At 37.4% G+C, this 25,183-nt stretch overlaps 1 protein-coding gene across 5 annotated transcripts in view; it reads left to right on the top strand.

Moving 5' to 3' along the window:
• Positions 1 to 25,183, top strand: part of LOC113084081 (serine/threonine-protein kinase PAK 3) — a 302,344-nt gene that overhangs the window by 31,454 nt on the left and 245,707 nt on the right. For 3 of the 5 annotated variants that reach the window (XM_026254769.1, XM_026254770.1, XM_026254767.1), the window contains exons 2-5: positions 5,374 to 5,564; positions 6,154 to 6,254; positions 11,196 to 11,349; positions 17,062 to 17,099. In XM_026254769.1, coding sequence (XP_026110554.1) covers positions 5,396 to 5,564; positions 6,154 to 6,254; positions 11,196 to 11,349; positions 17,062 to 17,099 — 462 coding nt within the window. In that variant the 5' untranslated portion in view covers positions 5,374 to 5,395. Of the gene's footprint in view, positions 1 to 4,214; positions 4,275 to 5,373; positions 5,565 to 6,153; positions 6,255 to 11,195; positions 11,350 to 17,061; positions 17,100 to 25,183 lie in introns of all 5 variants that reach the window. The other 2 variants (XM_026254768.1, XM_026254774.1) reach the window with 2 other exon arrangements.

The following is a 25,183-nucleotide window of genomic DNA, read 5'->3' as shown; positions in this document are numbered from 1 at the left end:
GCTTTGATGGATTGAGGTTTGGTTACATCCTGAATCCACCAAGGCCGGATATGTACCCCCTATGATACTCACTGGTATTTGGTACTCGCCAGCATGACCGGGGGTGACCTGTGGGACGTCCGGGACCCGGATCATCGTCCCCACCTCCATCACTGGACACCTGTCCACGAAATGCTCCGGGTCCCCGCAACGCCAACAGGCCAGCCCAGACCTACCCGCCGCCCCAGTGGCAGGGAGTGGAATGGAGAATTGGCGCAGAGAGAGCGGAGAAACGGAAGCACTGTCCCCTCCGGCAGCCACAAGCCCCGCCCCCCTCGGACTCGCAAAATGGCCTTGGTCAGTCCCGCCCCGCCCCCCCGGGGCGGACACGAGGAGGGCCATGTGGACGGGACCTAGGGAGAGGGACAGGGCGAGAGAGAGAAGGAGAGAGAGAGTTAGTAGGTGGGGGTGCGCCGACCCCTGGGCACGCCACCATGTGGTCCTCCGCCAGGTGGATGGCCGAGTCCAGCGACGTGGGCCGGTGGCACTGGACCGCAAAGCCATCGCAAAGCTCCTCTCTCCCACACGCAATGGGTTGTGGGCAATATTAGCACTTAGAGTGTGCATTGATCTGCACTTCGAATTCTAACCGGAAATAGTAGACCATCCGGGTACCTTTGGAATACTCTTTTCAACATACTACGATTTGGGACGTACTAATTCTAGTTTCGCATACTATTTAGGACGGATAGTATGCGAATTGGGACTCAGACTGTGATTGCTCTGTGCTGCGCTCGGACGCGGTTGGTTGGAAGAAGTGGGCCAGAGCTCGGTTCAGTTTAATTAGTGTGCTGTACACCTGTAGTGCAACCGCGCCAGGGAACTACTGACACGTGCAGCATGATTAAGTGAAAATTTCTGAGGGGCAAACGCCATAGAATTATAAAACAATATGTTGTGAGAGGGTCTTCTGTGTCACCACATCACAAACGACTCAAAATGGTGAACCACAAAGTTAACAGAATGATGCACTCAACTAGTGTTGTCAAAAGACCTGGTACTTCGGCATCAAGTCGGTACTAAAAAAAATTAAATGTGACAGTACCAGGTTTCTTTAAGTACCGGTAGTACCGAGGTCCCTTTCAAACCCGGTTCAGCGCTATGATTTCCGCAAAGCAGAAAACGAGGACGGAATCTCAAAATCCAGTCATGAAAATAAAACTTAGGCCTACATTTTAATATGGACAGTCATGGAATTTGTCAAAGTTAGCATAAATTAATCAAATCAAATCTCCATATGGACCAGTATTTGTAAATGTTAAGCCGCAAATGTTGCTTGAAATATGAATCCGTGATCTGCGCGTCTCTGTGTGAATTAATGAATGGCAGAGACATGCGGGTTTGTTTACTACATAGACTGAAGCACATGACGCTTTCATTAATTTCAGCATCTGAGCTTCAGAGTTCTCTCTCCATCAAGCGATCTTTTCAGTTTCTCACACATGCAAAAGAGAGAGAGAGAGCGAGAGTCTTACCACGCTGAATCGACACGCTATATGTAAACTATTCTTTATTGTCTTTTCCTGTAATGGAGTTCATTTAGAATTATTCATATTCATTTTTGAACAAGCAGATGACATACCGGTTTCTCCGGTAGTGGGCGGAGCTAATGCGCAAATGGCAATTTCATTGGCTGGCGCTGATTTAGTACCGTCCCTGTTTTGATTTCAGCAAATCAGTTTGACCGAACGCAGACAACGTGATTAATATTCATGAACCCAGCAGCTGATCAATTCATAGTGCATTGGATAACATTAGTATGATAGTAGAATTAGTAGTAGTATTATCTTTTAATAATAATTAATATGATCTATTACTATTTTTTTTACAGAAACCCTCAATGACCAAAAATATCTTAAGCATCACCACCAGTCTTAAGTTCAGTTAAAATGACAAATATGCATTCATTAGGCCTAAAAGTAATTTTTTACATAAAGGCATTGTGCTAGAAATATTACTATTATTTAGTAAAATGTATGTGATATTGCTACTACTGTTGAAAAAATTTATACAACTTTATTTTTTAAAGAAATAAATCACAATATTTCTTCCATGTTTTAATTTTAATAGAAAATCCCCTTTATTTACCAGAAATAAAATGTGTTTAAATTTCATAAATTAAAAGACAAATTAAATTTGGGTGAAACTTGTTTACTGTTTTTCATAATTATATAACTTGTAGAAAAATGTTAAACACAATTGTAAATAAGTATAAAGAATGGCATTGGTTTTATTTTTAGTGCTAATTTTTTTTTTTTTAATTAGCATATTTTTGTGTTTCTTGTGTTTATACGTAATGTGATTTAAGCCTAATAATCATGTCTAAATTAATCTGTTCTAATCTTAATCTGTTAACTTCATTTAAAAATGCTATGAATGTTCATGCTCATTTTAAAAAACAGAAATGTCATAGGCTCCTACAGCCTTGTGAGCAGTTGATAATAGACGGACTGTTATGTTATTAATTGCCATCATTCGGTTTTATATCAATATGCTTTAGCAATCATACAACCATCAATAGGCTTGGGTTAGGATAGACCTTTCTCTAATATATTCAACAGTTTGTTATCATACAGACTGAAAGCCTGAATAGTCTCTCTCCCTCTCTCCCTTTTTATGGGTGTGTGTTTATGTGTGTGTGGGTGCACGCGCAGGAGGGGGGTGACTACTAATCGATTAATACAAAGCGATTATCGATTATTACTTTTGCTTGAAATGCACATCCCTAAACAGAATGCAAACTAAGTAAATAATAAATATTATTTATTCAAATACATCGTGAATATGGAAACATTTTAATTTGTGTTGAATAAATACATTTAATTGAAATGATTTGTTGGGGAGTGAGGGAACTAAAATAGCCTTTAGGCCTATTTCTGAATGAAATAATTAAAGTGACTTGTGTTTTTTTTTTTTTTTTTTTTCAAAAAAAAAAAAAAAAACTAAAATAATAAAAATTATATGAGTAGCATATTTTAACTATGCAGCAAACCTTTTAAAATATTTTGATAAATTACTGAAAATAAATAAATTACTTTTTAAATCATTTAACTGATTGTTTTAATTTTGTCAAAATCCTTAACGGTTGGTTAACGGTTAACCGGTTAAAATCAACATCTCTAGATCAACTATTCAGTAATTTCTGCTGATTTCAGAAAAATGTTGCCAAGTAAATATAAAGTTGTCCTGAACTGTGTCCCACCTAGTGTGTCTTGAAAAGATCTGCTGAGTCTTCTTTTCAAGAAGTAGATCTGCCAGGATCATAGCTTTAATGACTGATAATGTTCCTGAAGACAAAACACAAAATTAGAGAAATTTAACTCACAATTAAGTAACATTTATGGACAGCTTATTTTTATAATCATGTGTAAAAACATGGCAATGTGGAATTACTTATAGGAATTAAATTTATATTATCTATATATATATTATATAAAATATATAAAGATATTGAATATCGTAAAAATGTGCCAATATCAATATTTTTTCATATATCACCGAGCCCTTATCTCAATCAAACATGTCTGGTTCTTAGATGTCATGATGTCATTCTTGTTGGACTTTAGTTGAGGTTTGTTATTTTTCATCTGTGTATTCACGATTTGATTAATCTTATATTCGCAAAACAAAAGTATAGAATTGCTTCAGAAGACTTAACATTTGTGCTGCTGGTCATTTCTGGTCATCATTACATCTGCATTAATAGCAAATCATCAAAAAATAAAAACAAAAGTACGATGTATTTAAATAACTGTTTTTAACGGGACAGAATACATCTGGTACAACACTAAAGGCCATCAATTTTGTTTAATGTGAATTGTACTTACCGGTACTTCATTTCAGGCCCATATTATTGCAGCCTTCTTGCTGCCAATACCACACCTTCACTCTCTGCCTTTGCACTGAAAACATTGATTTCAAAGTATGACAGCAATTTGTTAGTATGAATTTTAAATAAGACAACGTGAGGAGCAAATACCTAAAATGTTGACTAAGGTTAAACAGTCATTATAAACGCTCTTCAGCCCCTTTGTTAAACGTTCGGCGGATTTAGTAAACTTGATCAGCATCAGATGGACATTCTAGATGAAACCTACAGATATTCAGTAACACTGAACACAAAGGTTAAAGGTGTTTTAATACTGTGAATGTGTGTTTGCTTTACCTCGCTTCAGATCTGTGGCGGGAGTGACGGTTAGAGATCAGGAAGATGGTATCTCAGCTTCTCTCTAACGGTAACATTAGTTTGAAAATAACGTTACACTTTGCAGGACTCGTCTTACGCTGTGTTAATGAGATAAACCACAAAAACACTTCTTAATTTACCAATGACGAACTGTTGTGTATAACACTGCATATTTAACACTTGCCGTTGATAACTTTGATGTAATGGTGCGTTAGCTCCTTGCTCCTGTGCTAACCATATCTAGAGTTACACACATTTTGATAATTAAGCTTGTTAATTTTCAGATAAAGTTGACTTTAGAGTGCTTTAAATGGGATTAAAGAAGCTTGAAATGCTTAAGGTTAACGTAAAGCTTAAACAACGTTAACGTTGTTCTAAGAACGTTTTCTATCAACCTTAAAAGAACATTAACAACGTTATAAGAACGTTCCAAAAACATTATTTTAATAACATTTTGTACTAACATTTACACAACTTTTAAAGAACGTTAGTGAATGTTGTGGGAACGTTCCCTGTTAGCTGGGTTAATATTTGTCAGCAGTGTTGGGAGTAACGGCGTTTAAGTATAACGGCGTTACTAACGGAGTTAAATTTTAAGTAACGGAGTAATCTAATTAATTACTTTTCCCGTCATTGCAACGCCGTTATTGTTACTGAGAATGTAAAGTGTCGCGTTACTACAGTTTGGTTGAATAAAGCGTGAGGTGTCACGCTTTGGCTAGTGGCTACACATCAGCTGCCTGACACCGTTGCAAATCCGATGATGATTGGCTGGGTGGGCGGTGCCCTGCTCACGCTGTCTCACTGCACGCTCTGACAACCACTAAACACAAGACGGCATCAGCGATAATGTCGTTCTCGAACTGGAAGTACCGGGTTAAGAAAAGGTTAAAAGTGGGTTATATTGTTTCCAGGTTCATTGTAGAAATGTAAGATCATATTGAGGGTGCTGTATTTTTGGGATAGAATGTTCCACAAGTTATCAATTGTAGAAGGTCATCTAGTATTTCACATAGCAATTTACAATAAATAAACTTGACTTATGTGTAGAAACTTATTGTGAAATGTATAACAAATATTCATATTGTTTTTCACCATATATCTGTAATATAGAGTTTTATAAAAGCTCTCTCTTTCTCTCTTTGCAGGCCATAGTGAGTGCAAAAAAAGATGTCCGATAGTGTTGATATTGAAGAAAAGCCACCTGCACCCCCTTTAAGAATGAACAGTAGTTCCCGTGACCCTTCTTCAGTACACAGTTCAAAACCACTTCCAATGGCTCCAGAGGAGAAGAACAAGAAAGCCCGTCTCAGGTCCATCTTTCCCGGGGGAGACAAAAGTATGTGCATACAGTTGCCCTACACAGAATCTGTACACATTCACATTTTCTGTGATCATTGTGGCTGAAATATGTGAAATTATGTATAAATTGTGTATAAATATGATAAAATGTGTTCAAAAGATCTAAACATACTGGCTATCGTATGACCTCAGAAGACTTGGAATATATATTATAGCTTTTAATGTTTGTTATTTGTGGAACTTAACAGCCTTATTCCCCATTAATTTTTATTTAATATTAGAAACAGATCTGATATTTTGTTATTTATTTTTTATTATTATTTGTGTATAGATAACAAAAAAAAAAAAAGTTTTTTTTTTTTTTTACTGAACTGTTCCTTTAACTAGCTTCACCAGCAAGATCTCTTTAGCTAGTTTTACCAGAAATGTAATGCTGCATATCTTAAAATAGATTTAAGAGCTCTTGCTATACTGGTGCTGCAAGCCAGCAATTTCCAGCATAAACTACATTGGTCTAAGCAAATCAGCAGAGTTGCTAAATGGCAGTATTGTACCATTCAAACTGAATTCCGTTTTAATAGGCTGATCAAAAAGTATTAAAGTGTGTTTGTTTCTCTATTCAACAGCCAATAAAAAGAAAGAGAAAGAGCGTCCAGAGATATCCCTGCCTTCTGATTTTGAGCACACCATCCATGTAGGCTTTGATGCAGTAACGGGGGAATTCACTGTGAGTTTACCCAGTATTAGGTGTTTTAGGTTTTGTATATGTTTGTTTAAGAGTCATTGTTATCTGTGATGTATTGTTCATGTGGATGATATCCTTTTATAGCAGTTGACATATGTGTATGTGTTGTGTATGTACTGACATGTTAGATATTGGCATTAGTAATGAAAATCAGCAACCATAAGGAAGATGTTTAGAACCATGCCATAACTGTAACTAGGGCTTGGAGATTTGGCCAAACTTGTTGTGGATATTATTATTATTATTATTATTATTATTATTATTATTACTACCCCTATTATACAATGTTGGTTTTTATCACAATAATCATTTACCTTTAATGGGGTAGGAAATGCTTTGCACATGTTTGTTAAACCTTGAGAATGAGTGTAAATATAACTTGTTTGTTTATAATTAAACTCTACAGAGTAAGTTGCAAATGTATGGCCTCATGAAATCTATTTTATTTTTTCCCTAAATTCTGTTTGCCAATTTCTTTTTAATTTTATTGCTTTCTTTTTCCTTGATTCTGTGTTTTAAAATATACATTTATCATCCAAAAAAAGAAAAAAAAAAGATTAAATGTATTAATAAAACTAAAAATGTAATCAATCTTTTCAAATTGTAATTAAAAATATAACAGTTAATTTACAAAACTGAATTTTATTAGTTAGTTATTCAGTCAAATATGATCCTCCAAAATATAGCTGTATAAATTAACTGTCACCCTCCCACTAGTCTCGTGTAGGAAAATTAATAGATTAATAAATGACTAATTTTCACCTCAAAACATACACATCATAACAGGAGTTCTGACCTTTGTCACAAAAATTATTTTTCATTTCCTTTTTCCTTTAATAATCATCATGATTTATATATCAATTGACAGATTAAAACCTCTACATTCATCCTGTTTAAACTTAAATTGGACATTCTTAAATTGGACACTGCATTACCATGGAAATCGTACTTTAAATCTGTGATGACATGGCTGAGTCAGTTAGATCCATCTGCAGCAGTTTATTAATACAGGCAATTAAACAGAGAACAGCAGACACAAACTCAGGCAGGCATCAAAAGGGAACTCAGGCAGACGTTCGTAGAGAACGCAGATAAATACAAACAGAGGGGCAATCTGGTATACGAAGTCAGGCACCGGCATAGATCAGGACAGCAGCAAAGGATCATAAATGAGGGTCAAAGATACAAAGGAGACCAGAGATAATACTGATATGTGCGACAAAGGCCGGGGGTAAATCAATACTTCACAAATAACAAAGAGGGGAGCATTCCAGATAAAGGGGAGAAAACAAGGTGCATGTGATAATACTCATGGTAATCAAGATGACTAAGCAGGGTTAGACGGGGATGATTGTTGAGAGGAACAATGGGGAATGCAGTCCTAATATTCAGGTGAGAGGGATCTGATGCAGCCAGAGGAGGGCGTAGCAGACCGTTCCATGACAAAATCTTTTAGCGGTCTTCACACCCTTAGTGATAAGTAATATATTTCTGTCATCATATCTTTAAATTAACCACACTTCTGTGGTATTTTGGTAATACATTGTTTTTATTTTGGCAATTTGTTGTGAAAATCATCAGTTTCTGTGTGTATTTTTTTTTCTCAAATGAAAAGTGAAAAGCTTGGAAAAAAAGTTATACTAGAGCTGTATGCATGAGCATTTATTAAATAGGCATACAGGCATTTAGTGATTAAACCATGGCAATCATTTTCTTTTTCTGGTCATCAAATGCCTCTACTTTGCCTCTTTGCAATGGAATTTTAAAATGTTTTTTTCTATTTTAACCTTAAACACTACATTAATTGTAATAAAAAATATTAAACCTATAAAATATTATACATGAGATGGTCATTCATAATTACTGCACATTTTATTCAGCACATATTTATTAAGTAACAAAAATATCCTCAAAATAGATTAGTAAAATTATTTAATTGATAAAAACTTTGTTGTTTGATTGTTGTCAGGATCTGGTCTTTGAATTGCCATTAATTCACCACACAAACTTTCACACTACACCGTACACCCTGGACTACATTTCCCATGATCCATTGCAAGTTCACCTGATAACAGTCACACCATACACCTGCACACACACAGCACAATCATTAGACACACTTTATGAGCATTGGACTTCTTCTCATGCACTGCAGAGTATAGTTTAATGCTTATCACTGTCCTAAAAATAGCTACTTTATGGAGTCACTTCTAGTTTTTGCCTTAGTTTGTTTCCTGACCATCTGCCTCTGTGTATTGGATTAACCCTTTGTGTTCTGTTTCTGACTGGGTTCGCACCTCACCTGGACTATTGCTTGTTTCATTGGATTCCCCCTCTTGTCTACCCCTCTGGATATTTTTCGCTTATCAAAGACCAACGCTTGTTCAAGGATTGCTTTTAGTTTTACCTGTGTTTATACCTGATTGCCATTGTTTGAACCACGCCTGTTTATGACCACGTCTCTTAATAAAGCCTTTCATATGGATCCCCACATCTCACGTCTTGTCAGCCCCGTTACAGAATACTCGGCCGAACAAGGATCCAGCAGCTGTTCAAGTGCCATGTTATGGCCCGGTCTTTGAACTGCCGTTAATTCACCATACAGACTTTAACACCACACCGTACACCCTGGACTACATTTCTCATGATCCGTTGCACCAATCACAAGTTCACTTTATAACAATCTCACAAACGCACAGCACAATCATTAGACATGCTTTATAAGCATTGGACTTCTTCTCACACACTGGAGTATTGTTTAGTGCTTTTCACTCTCCTATAGATAACTAAGAGTGACTCCGTAAAGTAGCTTTCGTCTTAGTTTGTTTCCTGACCTTCTGCCTTTTGTGTATTGGATTAAGCCTTTGTCTTCTGTTTTGGACTGTGTTCTCACCTCACCTGGAATACTGCTTGTTTCGTTGGACTCCACCTCTTGTTTACCCCTCTGGATATTGTTTGCTTATCGAAGACCAACGCTTGTTCAAGGATTGCTTTTTGTTTTACCTGTGTTTATACCTGATTGCCATTGTTTGACCCACACCTGTTTATGACCACATCTCTTAATAAAGCCTTGCATATGGATCTGCTAGTCTCGGGTCTCGTCAACCCTTTTACAAAGGTGTTCTGTCACATTTGACTGCCAATGAGTATGGGAACATATTAAAGTTGTTTCTTTATTACTCCTCAGAATAAAATGCTACTGTAATGTGTAGTCAACATAGTAATCAATGCACATTATGTGTTAATATTTACCACAAATTGTAAATATAGTGAAACTGCTATCTAATTACTTAAACCTATTTAAATTGTTTGGCAGCTCGAAGTTGTTTGGAACTACTGAGAACTCCATGAACCACATGACTGTGTGGCAGCAAAATCAAAACATGTAATTTAATACCACCTAGTTACACGCATCCCATCACCATTGATCTGCCCTGACAATTATCTTTTCACAAGTTAATAAACTCCACATTTTGTTTAATTTAATTTTCTACCATATCAGAGAGGAATAATGCAGCATGTTGATTTTTTGCCTCTTTCAGGCCGAGAACTTTGCATAATGATGCACTTTAAATTTTAATGACCTAACTTATCAGTATACATTTCCACAATGTTGTTGCAGATTAAATATAATGTGAATAAAATTATATATACAGTCATGGCCAAAAGTTTTGGCAGTGACATAAATTTTGTGTTTTGCCAAGTTGCGGCTTTAGTATTTGTAGATTATTTTTCCCCTTTTTTATGGTATACTGAAAAACAATGATAAGCATATCATACGCTTCTTTTATTGGCAAAAATATAATGAATCAGTATTTACAGCGTTGACCCTTGTTCTTCATAACCTCTGCAATTTGCTCTGGCATGCTGGATATTAACTTCTGAGCCAAATCCTGACTGATGGCGATCCATTCTTGCCTTATTAGTTGCTGGAGTGTGCTTGGATCTCCATGGAAAAAGTAGTAGACCACACTTATTTCTACATACTATGAATTGGAGCACATTCATTCTAAGTTTGAATACTATGTAAGATGGATAGAATGTGTATTTAGATGCACCAAATGGCTTGATATTTCTCGTTGCACTTTTTTCCCATACATAAGTAATATGAGTGCACCGTCTTCTGTCTTTGAATGAAGCTGTGCCAATCATTTATACAGAGACATACAGAGCAAGCTGACTTATTAGCGACATAGACTGTTGTCACATTTTTTTCTTCTGTGTGATTGTTTGATAGATTAATCCATACCAATTAAAAATGTCCACAGCTAATCGTTATCAACACACATTTTTTTGCTAATTCAATTCTAACAGTTATATTTAGATCTGCCTGTTTGTTGTGTTTTAAATCGGTAATCCCTATGGTTATTTGCCTGTGTTCTTGATCCTAATTTGTTTCTTTGGTTTTTAATTAGTTCTACACATGTTGTTTACTGACTGAATATGCTGAAATAAGTTATAAACCCGTTATGAATATAATATCACCCATCGCTTAACCTTAGGTCAAATTCTTCACATTTTCATTGAAAATAATTAAAAAGCATTACAAGCAGATGTTATACAATACATTTACATTTATGCATTTGGCAGACACTTTTATCCAAATTGCAATTGATAAATATATAATTTTTTTAGCTGTTTAAAAATATTCAAGTACATTGCACTTGCTTGCAAGAATGTATCCCATGTGAATGGCCTATAAGCATGTAGATAATGTAATGTCTGTCTCTGGTTGTACCATAGTTTTTAAAATACTGTTGCAAATTCATGTTTTTGTCACACTTTGCCACTGATATCACAGTCTGGAATATGTAAATGTTTTAAATATTGTTGACAGTTTCACAAAGCCTGGTTGGCATGTAAAAGACATGTATGATTTACTCCATTGTCCATTTTGTCTGTTTCCAATGCACACATACACAGGGTATTCCAGAGCAATGGGCTCGGTTATTGCAAACCTCTAATATTACTAAGCTGGAACAGAAGAAAAACCCTCAGGCTGTAATAGATGTTCTCAAGTTCTACGACTCCAAAGAGACAGTCAACAACCAGAAATACATGAGCTTCACATCAGGAGGTGAGACACACACACCCAAACAAATACACATGCACATGTATGCAGGGACGTAGTATGTGGTGGATGTGGCCACCCAGGATTGAAGCCTGGCCACCCCTGTTATTTGTAATCTTTCCATGAATTGTAATAGATCAATAAGTAATAAAATATATGTTTAGTTCAGAGAAGATGTATATATAGAGAGAGAGAGACAGAGAGAGAGAGAGTCAAAGACATTCAGTTTAACAGAAATATTAATGTAAAAATGCAAAAACATTCTGACCTGTTCTTATTAAAATATATTTCAAAAAGTGATCGTACAGTTAGGTCGATACATATATATAAACTGACACTAGCATAAATATATATATATATATATATATATATATATATATATATATATATATATATATATATATATATATATATATATATATATATATAAACTATTTCATGAACAGGTGGCTAGGTGATGAAGGATTGCTCCTTCGCTATTTCTACATCAATTAAGCAGGTAAAAGATCTGGAGTTGATTCCAAGTGTACAATTTGCATTTGGAAGTCGCTGCTGTGTACCCACATCATGTGGTCAAAGGAGCGCGCCATGCAAGTGAAAAAGACAATTGGTAGGCTTCAAAAACAAAACAAATACATCAGAGAGATAGCAGGAACATTGGGAGTGGCCAAATCAACACTTTGGCACTCTCTGAGAGAAAAAAAATAATGCACTGTTGAGCTCAGCAACATAAAAAGGCCTGAACATCAATGGAGGACAACAGTTGTGGATGATCAGAGGATCCTTTCCATGATAAAGAAAACCCCTTTCACAACATCCAGCCAAGTGAACACTCTCTAGGAAGTAGGCGTCATCATCAAAGTTTACAATAAAGCGAAAACTTCATGAGAGTGGGATATACCATCTGCCCAGATTTAACCAAATACAACAAAGTTGATTGGACTGTGCTTCATAGTTCAAATGGACAGTGACCCAAAAACACAAAGCAAAAAGCAGCCCAGGAGTTTTTGGCCAAGTCAATCTTCTGATCTAAACTGATTGAGGATGCATTTCACTTGCTGAAGAGAAAACTAAAGGCAGAAAGACCCACAAACAACTTGAGTCAGCTACAATTAGTTACTGCAATTAATTAATTTGGGGGTTGTACAGTGATTATTAAATATAGTTTAATGTCATCTTATTTTTGTTCTAAATACACCTGTAAAGATGTTTTTTGTATATAAATTGTTTCACTTTACAATATGACATTTTAGTTGGTGTCTTCTGTAAATCTTTGTAAAAAATGTATGATCGTCATGATTTTTGATCCAAAATATTAATAATACTAATAGTAAATAAATAATTAACCAGGACACATTCTAAGTTAACAAATAAATAAATAAAGCTGTTTTCTCTGATGCTTGACAATGTTTTGGTTGAAAACATTGTTGGGTTGAATTACGGAGACTAGGGTTCGCACTTGAGAGAGCCAAAAACTCCTGATATTTCAGAAAAGGTCAATGAGAATTGACAAATGGAATTTGTATGCACTGCTCACCCATACACACAGATATAAAAATGAAGGGACATCCATTCACTCATTCAGGTAAATGGTTAGGAGCCAAGAGCATGTCCCAGACATTCAGTGGGTAGTTCAGTGGCAGGAGGGACACAATATCTTGTTGCGCCCAACAAGGAATTAAGGTTACAATTGTAATTATATTCCCTATTTGTCAGTCACATTGGTGTTTGTAGGATGAATTTTAGGAAGTGAACAAGTCTACCTGTGCTTTGCTGAATCAGATCAGCTGGACCACCCATGAGTGGAGTATACACTCTCCTCTTGAGATAGCTGATCCACTGCCGGATTGAGCTTGCCTGGAATAGGAGTGGACCGCAGTAACTTCAGTTGCTACTGACTCTAAAGGAAGAGATGGTTGGAGAGATGTTACATGCGAGATGAGATTAAACCACTGTTTATTTGATCCATCCAGACCAAAATGTGCTTGCTCTAAATCAACAGCCGAAACCTCAGCAGGGCCAGGATTAGTGTATAGAGGCATATACTCACTTGATATTCTATCCAGGAGCATGAGGCTGTGTGTCTGACTTGGATACGTTTCTTGAGACAACAATATGACTGAACACTTGTTCTATGACAACCCCTGCACATAGAAATGTCTGTCCGAGGCATGAAGGTATAGAAATTATTGCCACTCGATGCATGCCATGGTCCCATACCAGTTCGAAGCCAGTGCTGAAGTGAACTTTCTGCCTTGGTTCTGTATGCTCTGGACTGGATTTTCATTAAGGCTATCTAAATAATTTGGTGCACTGAGCATTTCTTCTACTCTGACAAGTGCCTCAGTCCCTACAGCTGAAAAACAGCCCCTCAGCATGAGGCTGCTACCAGCACACTTTACTTTTGGGATGCTACTCTGCAGGTAACGAACAGTGCCTGTTTCCTTAAAACATGATGCTTGGAATTGCGGTTCATCAGACCAAATAATCTTGTTTCACACAATCTTAGGGTTATTTAGGTCCTTCTTTTATTTATGTATGTTTTGTTTTTGTTTTTTTGTGTGCAAATTTCAAGTGTGTTTTTCCATGTATCGTCACTGAGCAGAGAATTGTGTTTGGCCACATCTCCATAAAGACTGGACTGGTGGAGTGTCGCAGTGATGTTTGTCATTCTGTAAGTTTCTCCTATCTCTACATGTGATCATAAACTCAGCTAGAGTGGCGATCAGGTTCTTGATCAGCAGTCTAACCAAGGCCCTTCCCCATTGATTGCTCAGTTTGGCTAGCTCCAGGAAGAGTCCTGTTTTATCTTCCACTAAGAGTAATGGAGACTAGATGCTTCTGTGAACCTTCAATGCAGCAGAATTTTTTTTTGTACTCTTCCCCAGATATGTGGCTTGATGTAATCCTGTTTTTGAGCTCTACAGGCAGCTATTTTGAACTCGAGGCTTGGTTTTTACTCTGAAATGCATTTTCAGCTGTTAAACCTTACATTGTGAAGTGTGTCCCTTTCCAAATTAAATCCAAATTTAATTTGACCAGGTTAACTTCACTCAAAATGTAGTAACATCTACAATCAATATGAATGCTCCTAAGCTAAATTAAGTCCTAGATATATAGATTTTTTTTTTTTTACAAATATGCAAAGACGTTGAAAACCTGTGTTTTGCTTTGCCATTTTGGTGTAAGGAGTGTAGATTCATGTGGGGAAAAAGTGATTTAGAGTATTTATTAACATAAGGCAGCAACATAAAATGTGAAAAAAGAAGGGATATTAATACTTTCACATGGCAATGTATGCATCAACCTGAGCAGTTACTGATGGGTTGGGAAGGCAAGGTGTTTGGGGGTTGTTTGACCCAGGAAGTGTGAAGCTGCTCTTTCTTGAAAATTTGGGCACTGCTTCCCCTTGGGACAGCAGCAAAATAAAAACAAAAGGGCACACAGAGGTTTCTTAGGTGGAGCATATGAAACAAAAACAGAAGTGCCACCAGGGGAAGGAGCAGTGTTTTGCAAGAACAGGTCTTACACTACACTTGGGGAACCTCTGTGTACACCTGTGCCACCCCACAGTTGAAAGTAGCAAATGTGGAGGAGCATGTGCAGCATGGCTGAGCAGTGAAAGGTGCCTTCCATGATTTTTTGATCTCTTCGTGAACTTTCAGGAAGAAGAGCACTGGGGCAGTGTGTGGCTGGGAGTCACACTTTAAACCAACATACCAGAATCTGAGGTGTCTTCTCTGAATTAAAAAAGAGAGTCAAGAATGCAATGTTGGCTTTGTCACGTTCTCGCAGTGAAGACTTAAGATATTCATAAAAGGTTTCTCAGCATGCGTTAGTCCTTGACACACAAGGTTAAGTCAAGTCACCTTTATTTATATGGTAATTTTAACAATACAGTTTGTGTCAAATCACTTTACAGTATTAAATAGAAAAATAGTGTGTCAATAAAGCAAAATGACAAAGTAGAAAAGTACATTTTCAGCTAAAGGCAGTTCATCACTGAATTCTGTGATGTCATTGTCCAGCTCAGTTCAGTTTAAATAATATCTAAGCAATCAAGTCAGTGATATCGCTGCATATAAAGTGTCTCCTACTAAGCAAGCCAGAGGCAACAGTAGCAAAGAACCAATACTCCATCGGTGACAGAATGATTTAGTCAGGGAGACAGTTCTCCTCTTGCCAGACTAAACCAGAAGTTCAATTCCAGGCTGCAGCAAAGACACATTGTGCAGAGGACTCATCTGGTTCCTGTGGTCTTGTCCCCTGGTGGCTGTCTAGGAGACAAGGTCTTCACTGGGGATCTCTCTCTGGGGTTCATCTAGCAAGTACATTGTGTGTTATTGGAAGTGTTCCGGTTGTCCTATTAAATGCAGCCTAAACACCCTTTCATGGATTTGAATAGAGGGAATGTGTTAGTGTGTTATTTGTATACCAAATTAAAGAGATGGGTCTTTAATCTACATTTAAACTGACACGAGGTAGATATCATGGCAATCTGATGTTGACAAATATAGACTGCACTCAGAAACACAGAGATGGAAAAGTAGTTTTACAACTACACGAACCTTCTGTGTTTACCTTCTTCTTTTTTTTTTTTTTTTTGGAAACTTCTCTTTTTTTTTAAGAGCCCAGGGGAGCAATTAGCAATTATCTGTATGTTGTAGGGAGAGGAACCTCTAAAATGCACCGTTCTACCAGATACAAACATTTCCACAAGGTGAATAGGATGAGCTTGTAGCACTTGCTTGTCTCCAAGTCTGAATGAGTGGATGCATGCCCTCTCCTTTTATACCCATGTGTACGGGGGAGTGGTGCATGCAAATTCCACTTACCAAATCTCATTGGCCTTTTCTAAAGTATCATAGGTGTTTTGGGCTCCTAAGTGCGACCCCCTGTGTCAGCAATCCAAGACAATGTCAAATAGGGAACCCCTTTTAGTCTTTGACCCATATGTCAAATTGAGTATATAATGAAGTAGTTCAGATCATATTGATCAATTTAAAAAAATGTTGTATTTGGCACAGACAACAATAATAAAAACTGTAAATGAAATTATGTTGTGCAGTATTTTGCTAGATATTTGCTGAGAGGCAGTTAACAAATTTTTTTTTTAGTAACCTTCAAACTCCTTGAAGGTAACAAAACATGTGAGCAGAGAATCAGCAATTAATATTTTTTTAAAGAAGTCCTGAAAATTTTCAGCAGAATTGGCAGTTTTATAAAGGCTAATTTATACTTCTGCATCAAAACTACGCTGTACCTATGTTTATGTAGCGCCGCATTTCCTCATGCTCATTTCTGCTTGCGACATGTGAAAGCAAAGATGTCTTCTCCTGTTTTTTTTTTAAATAAATTATCTGTCTGTTCATGGGTATTTTACAACTCAAGCTGCAAAATAAGTCATTTTTTTATTAGCAGCCATCACTGCTGCAGCTTCTTCTTCATCTTTTGCCTTAATACTGTTGGTTACACAATCAGCATGCCTGTGGACACTGCATTCTAGCGGTTTGCATGTGTAATTGCATGTTGGCAAGGACAACGATGCAGAAGTATAAATGAAAACCGTCGCGTAGCGTACAGCGTAGGTCCGATGCAGAAGTATAAATCATCCTTAAGAATGGCATGTCTGACCTTTCTACATTTGTACCTAATTAAAAATAATCATGCAAGTTATGTTTACAAAAATTCTGACTAATGGAATGTTTATGTTTCCAGATAAATCCGCTCATGGTTACATTGCAGCCAATACTCTGGTGAGTCCCCCCCCCCCCCTTTTTGTTCCCTAACTATATTTGATTTTAAATTACTAATTCATCTTCATGAAATAAAGAATCCAAGAACCCAGTAATGCCATGTCTACCCCTTACAAACAAACTGAATTGCACTCAAATCTACCACAGCCTGTAGAATTTTGCGTTGTCTGAAACAGAAGCACCATTGTATAGCTTTGAGCCATTTCAGTCTTTGCACGTTTACATATTTTACTTTAAATAGAAAACAGATTAAGAAAAAATGTGAAAACAGTGCCTTTATTTGTTTTGTCATTTGTTATAATAATAATAATAATAAAAATAATAATAATATATATATATATATATATATATATATATATATATATATATATATATATATATATATATATTATAATATATATATATAATTATACATTGTTGGTTTAAATGATATATAGGGAATTTGAATAATTAATCAGGAATATGATTAATATATATATATCTCATATGACAGTTACATTAAAATTATTGAAGATGAAAAATAGCTCATTACAAGGCACTGTAATTTATTCATTAACATGTCAATATTCCATTCTTCATATCAATTATAGTGATATCTCTTACTGTAAATTACCACAAATCAAACAGTGGTTTGTCCAGCAAATGGCTGTAAGATTAACTTATCAATTCTCAATAAAGTTATCACTTCTTATAATTCAAGGAAAAAATATTCTCTGGCCATGAAAACATTATCCTATCATTATAAAATGTCGTTACTAAAAGTAAAGAGCTTGTAGCTAAAGATCAGGGCCCGTATTCATAAAGAATCTTAATGCAAAAAGTAGCTCCTAGTGACAAAATTCTAAGAAAATTCTTAGAAATGTGGGTGTTTACTCTTAAAATTAAAGAAAAAATCCTAGTAAAGAAAAAAGTAATTCAGAAAGCATCTTAACCCTTAAAAGAGGTCTTAAGGTCAAACTTGTTAGGAGCACAGATGAGGACTTTTAAGAGACTTAAGAGTTTCTTTAGCAGAGGAGAAAATGGCAGAAAGACAAAGAGGCAGAAGAAATGTGTTACAGACAGTGGATGACAGCGAGTTAATAAGACGCTATAGATTAGATAGACACTATCACATTTTCTAACTGTTTTTAAATTCATTTTAATTAATCATTTTAAAAGTTTTAAAATTGCTTGTTTTATTTTTGTTATTATTTTTCTTCATGATTATTTAACTTTCTTTTATGTAAAGCACTTTGCATTACCATTGTGTACGAAATGTGCTATATAAATAAACTTGCCTTTTTCTTGCCTAGATTGTGCAGCAATCATGTTTGTGACTGATCTTATTAGAGACGAGCTAACTTCTCCGACACAGCGCAGAAATGCCATAGCGCCAGAAATTAAAGTAATCACTACATTACGATATTTGGCAACCGGTGATGACTTGGGTCACTTTCAGAACATCCTATTGTGTCGCAGTTAATTTCGTTTCACTGGACATTCCCACCTTGCAGGCTCAAAAAACTGCATTTATGAATATAGCCGGCTTATAGGTGACCACAAGCAGGGGGAATGAACCTTTAATAGTTTGTGCTGTATGCTCCCATGTCTGCTTCTTGTCCCTTGCTGTGACACCCGGCCCGAATTTTCCTTTAAGAATGGCCTTGTGTTCATCCACTAACTGGGCTAACAGTAAACACTGTTCCTCTGTCCAGTTTGGCTTTCTCGCCCTTCTTGGTTTTGATACCATGCTTGATACATTAAAACCAACATTCAAACCACCACTTAAATAGGACAACAGTCACTGTAATTGGAAAGAGTGCAACGATTTTTATCATTCTAAGCCAATCAAATACCTTATAGGAAATTAAAAGCATGGAAAATAAAAAAAGGATTTATATACAGACATATAATGTGTGTGTGTGAGAGAGAGAGAGAACGGTCAAATAGGAAAAATTACGCATGTAAATTCAAAGTGAGAATTAGAATAGACCCTATACTTAAAATCACTCTTTTTTTCCTTCTTGGACAACCAACCAATCACAGTCTTCAAAAGATTGTGTCATACATAGCAACGGGGTTAACCCCGCCTTACTCAGAGTTGCTCTCAGATCGGTCCTGAATTGCTCTTAAGCTAAGACTCCTACATAAAAGTTTTTAAGCTAAATTAAGAGTTTTCTGAGAGGATTCTTAGAATCTTTATGAATACGGGCCCAGACATTTCATTGACTTGTAATGTGAGCGCTAGATGCAATCGTGAATATATATTGGTTTTTAATCATTGAACTAATAATACATCAAACTACAAATCACACAGAGTAAATACGCGTACGACAATACAGACAGTAAACTTTGTACAAGACATAACGGAATCCAAATGAGGGAGAGAGAGAATGAGTGAGAGAGAATGAGTGAGAGAGGATGAGAGAGAGTTAGGCGTGATCACAGAATAAGCTCAGCTATGCAAACTCACAGACAGTAACCCTTGAAAGACAACAACGAATAAATACCTTGAAAAGGTAATAGACAAACTTTAAGCAGCATTTAAATCTCCATAGAGAATGATACTTGCATGGGACCCGCGTGCGTGTGAGCTTGGTCTTTTGAGACTCGCCAGACCAGCATGCGCTGGAGCAGCGTGAGCGTGGTCTTTGTAGCTAGGCGTGTTCATTCGTGTCTTCCGGGGCTGTTGCGGGAATCGCGCGATATACGAAAGGTCCAACAAAGCAATGTTTCAGAATTCGTCTTCCTCATGTGGAGAGGCGAATAGGTGAAAAAACTTAGTAAGGAAAAGAAAACAATGGAGATGAAAGCTCCCGAAGGAGCCATGAGAACGGCTGTTCTCTCAGCCGTCATGCTGAGATCAGACCGATAGGAGAGCAGACCAAGGCCGCGAAGAAAGACGAGCGGGGTCAGAGAGCCAGAGAAGAAGAGAAGAGAAGAGCAGAAGAGGGGGAGGAACTTCCTGGGTCAGCTCTTATAGCTCGACTGGTTCACGCCTCTGTTCGCGTGAACAACCAATGAACGTCCGCGATCTGAAGCGGGAAAAAGTTCCTTTGTCTCTGGGGAAACACCCACTCTAATAAGTTCTGGTTTATAAGATTTCAGCAGTGATATTCCAGCAAGTTCGTAATTCCAGATTAATACATTTTACACTCCTTGCATATAGGTGGATAGTTGGGTCACAACATGACAATTCCAAAGACACCAAAAAGTACATATATAACTGATAGAAACACGACGTTACATTCATATGCAGAATTACACACATTTAAAGTTAAATTTTTGATTATGGAAAACATCTAATGCACCAAAAAGCAATACTTAATACATTTAGAATACATTGAGAAAAGGGAATAGTTTGGAATACATTGAGAGAAGGTTGGGCTGGCTTTTCCTGTCCTGTTTCCCAGTGGGATCATAAAGTTGTATGAGCTGCTAAGGGGGTAGAGTTACAACTCATGATTCTATTCTATAACATTCAAATTAAGAGAAACATTTCCAATTTACAAGTCAGCTAATTATAATCCTCGCATAACAAGGATTAACCATTTTATGCAATGCACAAACATATTCAAAATACATATTATGAAGGATTTACATAAAGAGCTTAAAGAAAAGTTTGTGTGTGTGTGTTTGAATGTGGGAGTTTAGTTTCTCCTTTGAGGCTGCTCACGTGACTCTGGAATGTCTTGTCATAAATAATTTAAATCCAGCCAGGCTGGCGCCAGGCCAGGCATTTAGTTTAAAAAGGTTTAATTTTATATGCCTGAATTCAAAATCTACAAGCTTTGGATTTGCACTGGTCACCCTGGCATTTGTGTCCTTCGCTCGGGCCATCCACTGTAGAGGGGCGTGGTCAGTGATCAGGGTGAACTGGTGGCCGAGGAGGTAACAGTGGAGCTCCATGACCGCCCTTGTGATGGCCAATGCCTCCTTCTCGGCGGTCAGCGTACCGTCGCTCCGCTGAGGTCGGATTTCAGCTGATATAAATTACCGGGTGTTCCTTGCCGTCAAGGACCTGGGAAAGGATGGCTCCCAACCCGAATCGGATGCATCCGTTTGCAACAGGAAGGGTAGTTAAAGTCGGGGGCTCTGAGCACGGGCTCCGACATGAGGGCTGCTTTTACCCGGTGGAACACACTCTCGCCAACTCCAAAAAGGCCTGTACCTGTGTCTTGGTGGCAGGCCTGGGGTACCTCTCGGATACCAAAAAGGACATAGGGCAGCATCTTATCCCAGTCCTGTTTGTCCTCGGCAGCCACACGACGCAGCATCTGCTTGAGCGTTAGGTTGAACCACTCAACCAGGCCATCTGTTTGCGGGTGATACACGGTGGTGCAGAGCTGTTAGATCTGGAGGAGCTTAATGAGGTCAGCCATTGCCCAGGACATATAGGGGGTGCCTTGGTCAGTCAGTATCTGGGATGGTAAGCCAACCTAACTACTCAGCAGGAACAGCTCCTGGGCGATGGCTTTTGCAGTAGCCTTACGGAGGGGAATGGCCTCAAGGTAGCAGGTGGTGTAGTCCAGGATGACCAGGATGTGTTTGGCCTCCAGGCCCGGCCAGTGGAAATGGTCGCGTATGCGTTGGATGGTGTTCTGGGCCCCCAGGTGGCCTGCCATGGGATGGGCCAGCTTCTGTGCCAACATCACCACTTCTGTCTTGGTCCGCGGGACTACCAGCAGGTTTTTTTATTCCCCACTTCGCTGCGTGACACAGTAAAGCAGGCCGTTTCTCACAACGAAGTGAGGCATTGGCGAAGCCTGCCCAGGGGAGTGGGGAGCTTCGGTGGGCACGGGCTCGTTCTGTGGGCTGGGAAGCGTGGGCCTGCTCTCTGATCACTGGGTGCCCTCCTGCATGCGTCGTTGCTGGACCACCCTTCGGGGAAAGGGTGGCGCTTGCTCCCCAACCTCCCGGTGTTGGGTGGCCTCCGCCAGCTCGATTGCCTCCACCAGCTCATTGGCGTTGGTGGGGATCCGCATGCCATCTGCCTGCCATGGAGGGTGGGGTAGGGCCCGTAAAGAGCGGGCAACTACTACGCGCTCCACTACCTGGTGTACGGTGGGACCCCCGGGCAGTAGCCAGTGTTGGGCAAGTAATGTGAGTAATGTGTTTTAAAGTAATGTGTTACTTAGAAATATTTATCTTCACCCAGCCTGTTTTGTTTCTCTGTTTTATTTATCAACCAGTAATGCTGAAAAATATTTAAGTTATAGACACTGAAGTGCCTTGAAATTTTTTTTACCACACTGTATATTATTTATTTATTTTTTTTACATTTTTTTATATATATATAAATACCAATTTGCCAACTGTATTGAAGGGTTCTACAAACTATTTTAGTCATTAAACATACCACTGCATTTTTCTTTTCGATTATAAAACAATAAACAGAAACTTAGATATCATATATTATTTGAGCACTAGAAAGATACAATAAGAATAATTTGAGGAAGAAAAATAAATAAGAAAAGTAAAAAAGATTTGGTCCCACTTTATATCAGGTGGCCTTAACTACTATGTACTTACATTAAAAAATAAGTACAATGTACTTATTGTGTTCATATTGTATTTTAAAACACTTTTGCTGCTATTGAGGTGGGATAGGGGTAAGGTTAGGGAGAGGGTTGGAGGTATGGGTAAGTTTAAGGGTGGGTTAAGGTATAAAGTATGGGTCAACAGTGTAATTATAAATGTAATTACAGAAATTAGATACAGATGTAATTTCATGTCGTTTTTTTTTTTTTAATACAAGTACAATGTAAAAACATGTATGTACACAATAAGTACATTGTACTAAATTATTAATTAAAATGTAAGTACATAGTAGTTAAGGCCACTTAATATGAAGTGGGTCCAGAGATTTAACTTTGTATGCCAATTTCAGAATATCCTGAGGTTGCTAGAAATGCTGCTTTTACAATGAATTCTAATCATATAGTCAATAATCACATGCTGATGTGCTGATGGGCAGTTATAGTCAAGTCAAGTCACCTTTATTTATATAGTGCTTTAAACAAAATACATTGCGTCAAAGCAACTGAACAACATCCATTAGAAAAACAGTGTGCCAATAATGCAAAATGACAGTTTAAGGGTAGTTCATCATTGAATTCAGTGATGTCATCTCTGTTCAGTTTAAATAGTGTATGTGCATTCATTTGCAACATCAAGTCAACAATATCCCAGCGGCAAGGAACCAAAACTCCATCGGTGACAGAATGGAGAAAAAACAACAAAGAAAGCAGGCTCAGTTGGCGGGCCAGATCTCCTCTTGTATTTGGGCGGGTTTACTTGTGAAGACCTGGCAACCCTGATAGAGACACAACAAGAACAATCAACCAGACCGCAACATCAACTGACGGCAGTGACAGCGTTGACAAGCAGTTGTGTAAGGGAGTAATGGTAGTTAACTCTAGTTTAAATGAATATAAAGAGAGTTTTATCGGTCATAACTTATTTCGAGAAACAACACAGACTGGATGAAGGTGATTATCAAATGCAGTTACGTTATACCGGTAGTTTAAATGTCTGTGCATTTAAAGGCTGAACGCATATGCTGGCTAGCCGCTTAGGACAAATGCGCCAGTAGCACTTCAAACGACAAAAGCACATTATGTCAAATTGCACGGTTTTGGCGAGTGATTTTGTAAATCACCAAATTCTTTAGTAAAGTCTGTATGGTGCCCTGGTATGTATGGTGCCAGTACAAACATCATAGGGGATTTATCATTAACATTTGTTTCTCAGGATAATGTTATATGAAGCACCATTATTTCAAACGAGTTATACTTGAAGCCTGCCTTCTGAGAAATCCTAAAAACCTTGTTATAAATTGAAGCAACATCTCCCCCTTTGCCTTAAGGATGCGTCTTATGTTTATTACAGTAATCTTAGGGGGTGGACTCATTTGAAATAATGTAATCATCAGGTTTTAGCCAGATTTCTGTCAGAACACCAGAACACATCCAGATTATGATCAGTGATCATATTATTTACAAAAAGTGCTTTCGTAGAAAGAGATCTGATATTCAATAAGCCAAGCTTTATCATTTGTTTATCCGTATTGCATCTGTTTTTACTTGTTAAACCTCAATTAAATTGTTACTCTTAAATTGGTTGGGACATTTTTTGTATTTTCTATTTCGGGGAACAGACACAGTCTCTATAGTGTGATATCTAGGTGAAAGAGATGGTAATCAAAGATATGCGCCATAATCAGTCAATAATCACACTCTTTTCATATAGATGGCGTTCACATTGATAGCTCTGATTATACAGTAATAGCGTTCTGATTTGTGCTCAAACAGATGGTAATCATGCAGATACAGGCACATTCAACATAAAACACACTCACACATATATAATTTTTTTATAAAGACAGAAAAAGGCTATCGCTAAATACACCCTCCATCAGATTACAGGTGCGTCACGAGAGAGCACCAGAATTCAAATCAACAATCTTTCACCTATCTTTCACTTTTTTTGGTGGATCACCTCATTTTGTTAGTGACACTTTTTTTTTTTTTTTTTACTACCAAGACGCAGTTTCTGACTGCGAGTTATTCCATGACAGACACAAACAATACTGTCCCTGAAGAACTGAAATGTAAACAAAGGAATTATCATCCATATTACAGCGTTTTTGCCTCATTGGACTAATTTTTACAGTGCTATTTTACATTTAATTATTCAGTTTCTGTACCTGGACACTAACACACTTTTCAATTCAATTCATTCAATTCAAGTTTATTTGTATAGCGCTTTTTACAATACAAATCGTTACAAAGCAACTTTACAGAAGATTATGTTTCTACAATATTTAGTAGTATCTTATGGTGGTGACTGTCAGTTTGTGCACGTTTGACAGGATTTTAGAAAAAATAAATAAATAAATAAATAATACAAGACGTAGTCAGCTAGACGATGAACTATCAATATTATTAATTAATAGTTATTATATGATGCAGTCACACATCTAGCAATAATTGTAAGTTCTGTTTGTTGATTCAGGGTTAGCATCATCTGGGGTCCTCTGAGGGTCAGCATCATCTCTTGTCAGGTGTTCTGGATCCAGACTGGAGCTTGTGTAAATCCTAGTG

This window comes from Carassius auratus, chromosome 5 (genome assembly GCF_003368295.1).
Source record: "Carassius auratus strain Wakin chromosome 5, ASM336829v1, whole genome shotgun sequence".
Classification (NCBI taxonomy): domain Eukaryota; kingdom Metazoa; phylum Chordata; class Actinopteri; order Cypriniformes; family Cyprinidae; genus Carassius; species Carassius auratus.
The sequence above is the reverse complement of the archived record's forward strand: the minus strand, read 5'-3'. Positions and strand labels throughout refer to the sequence as shown.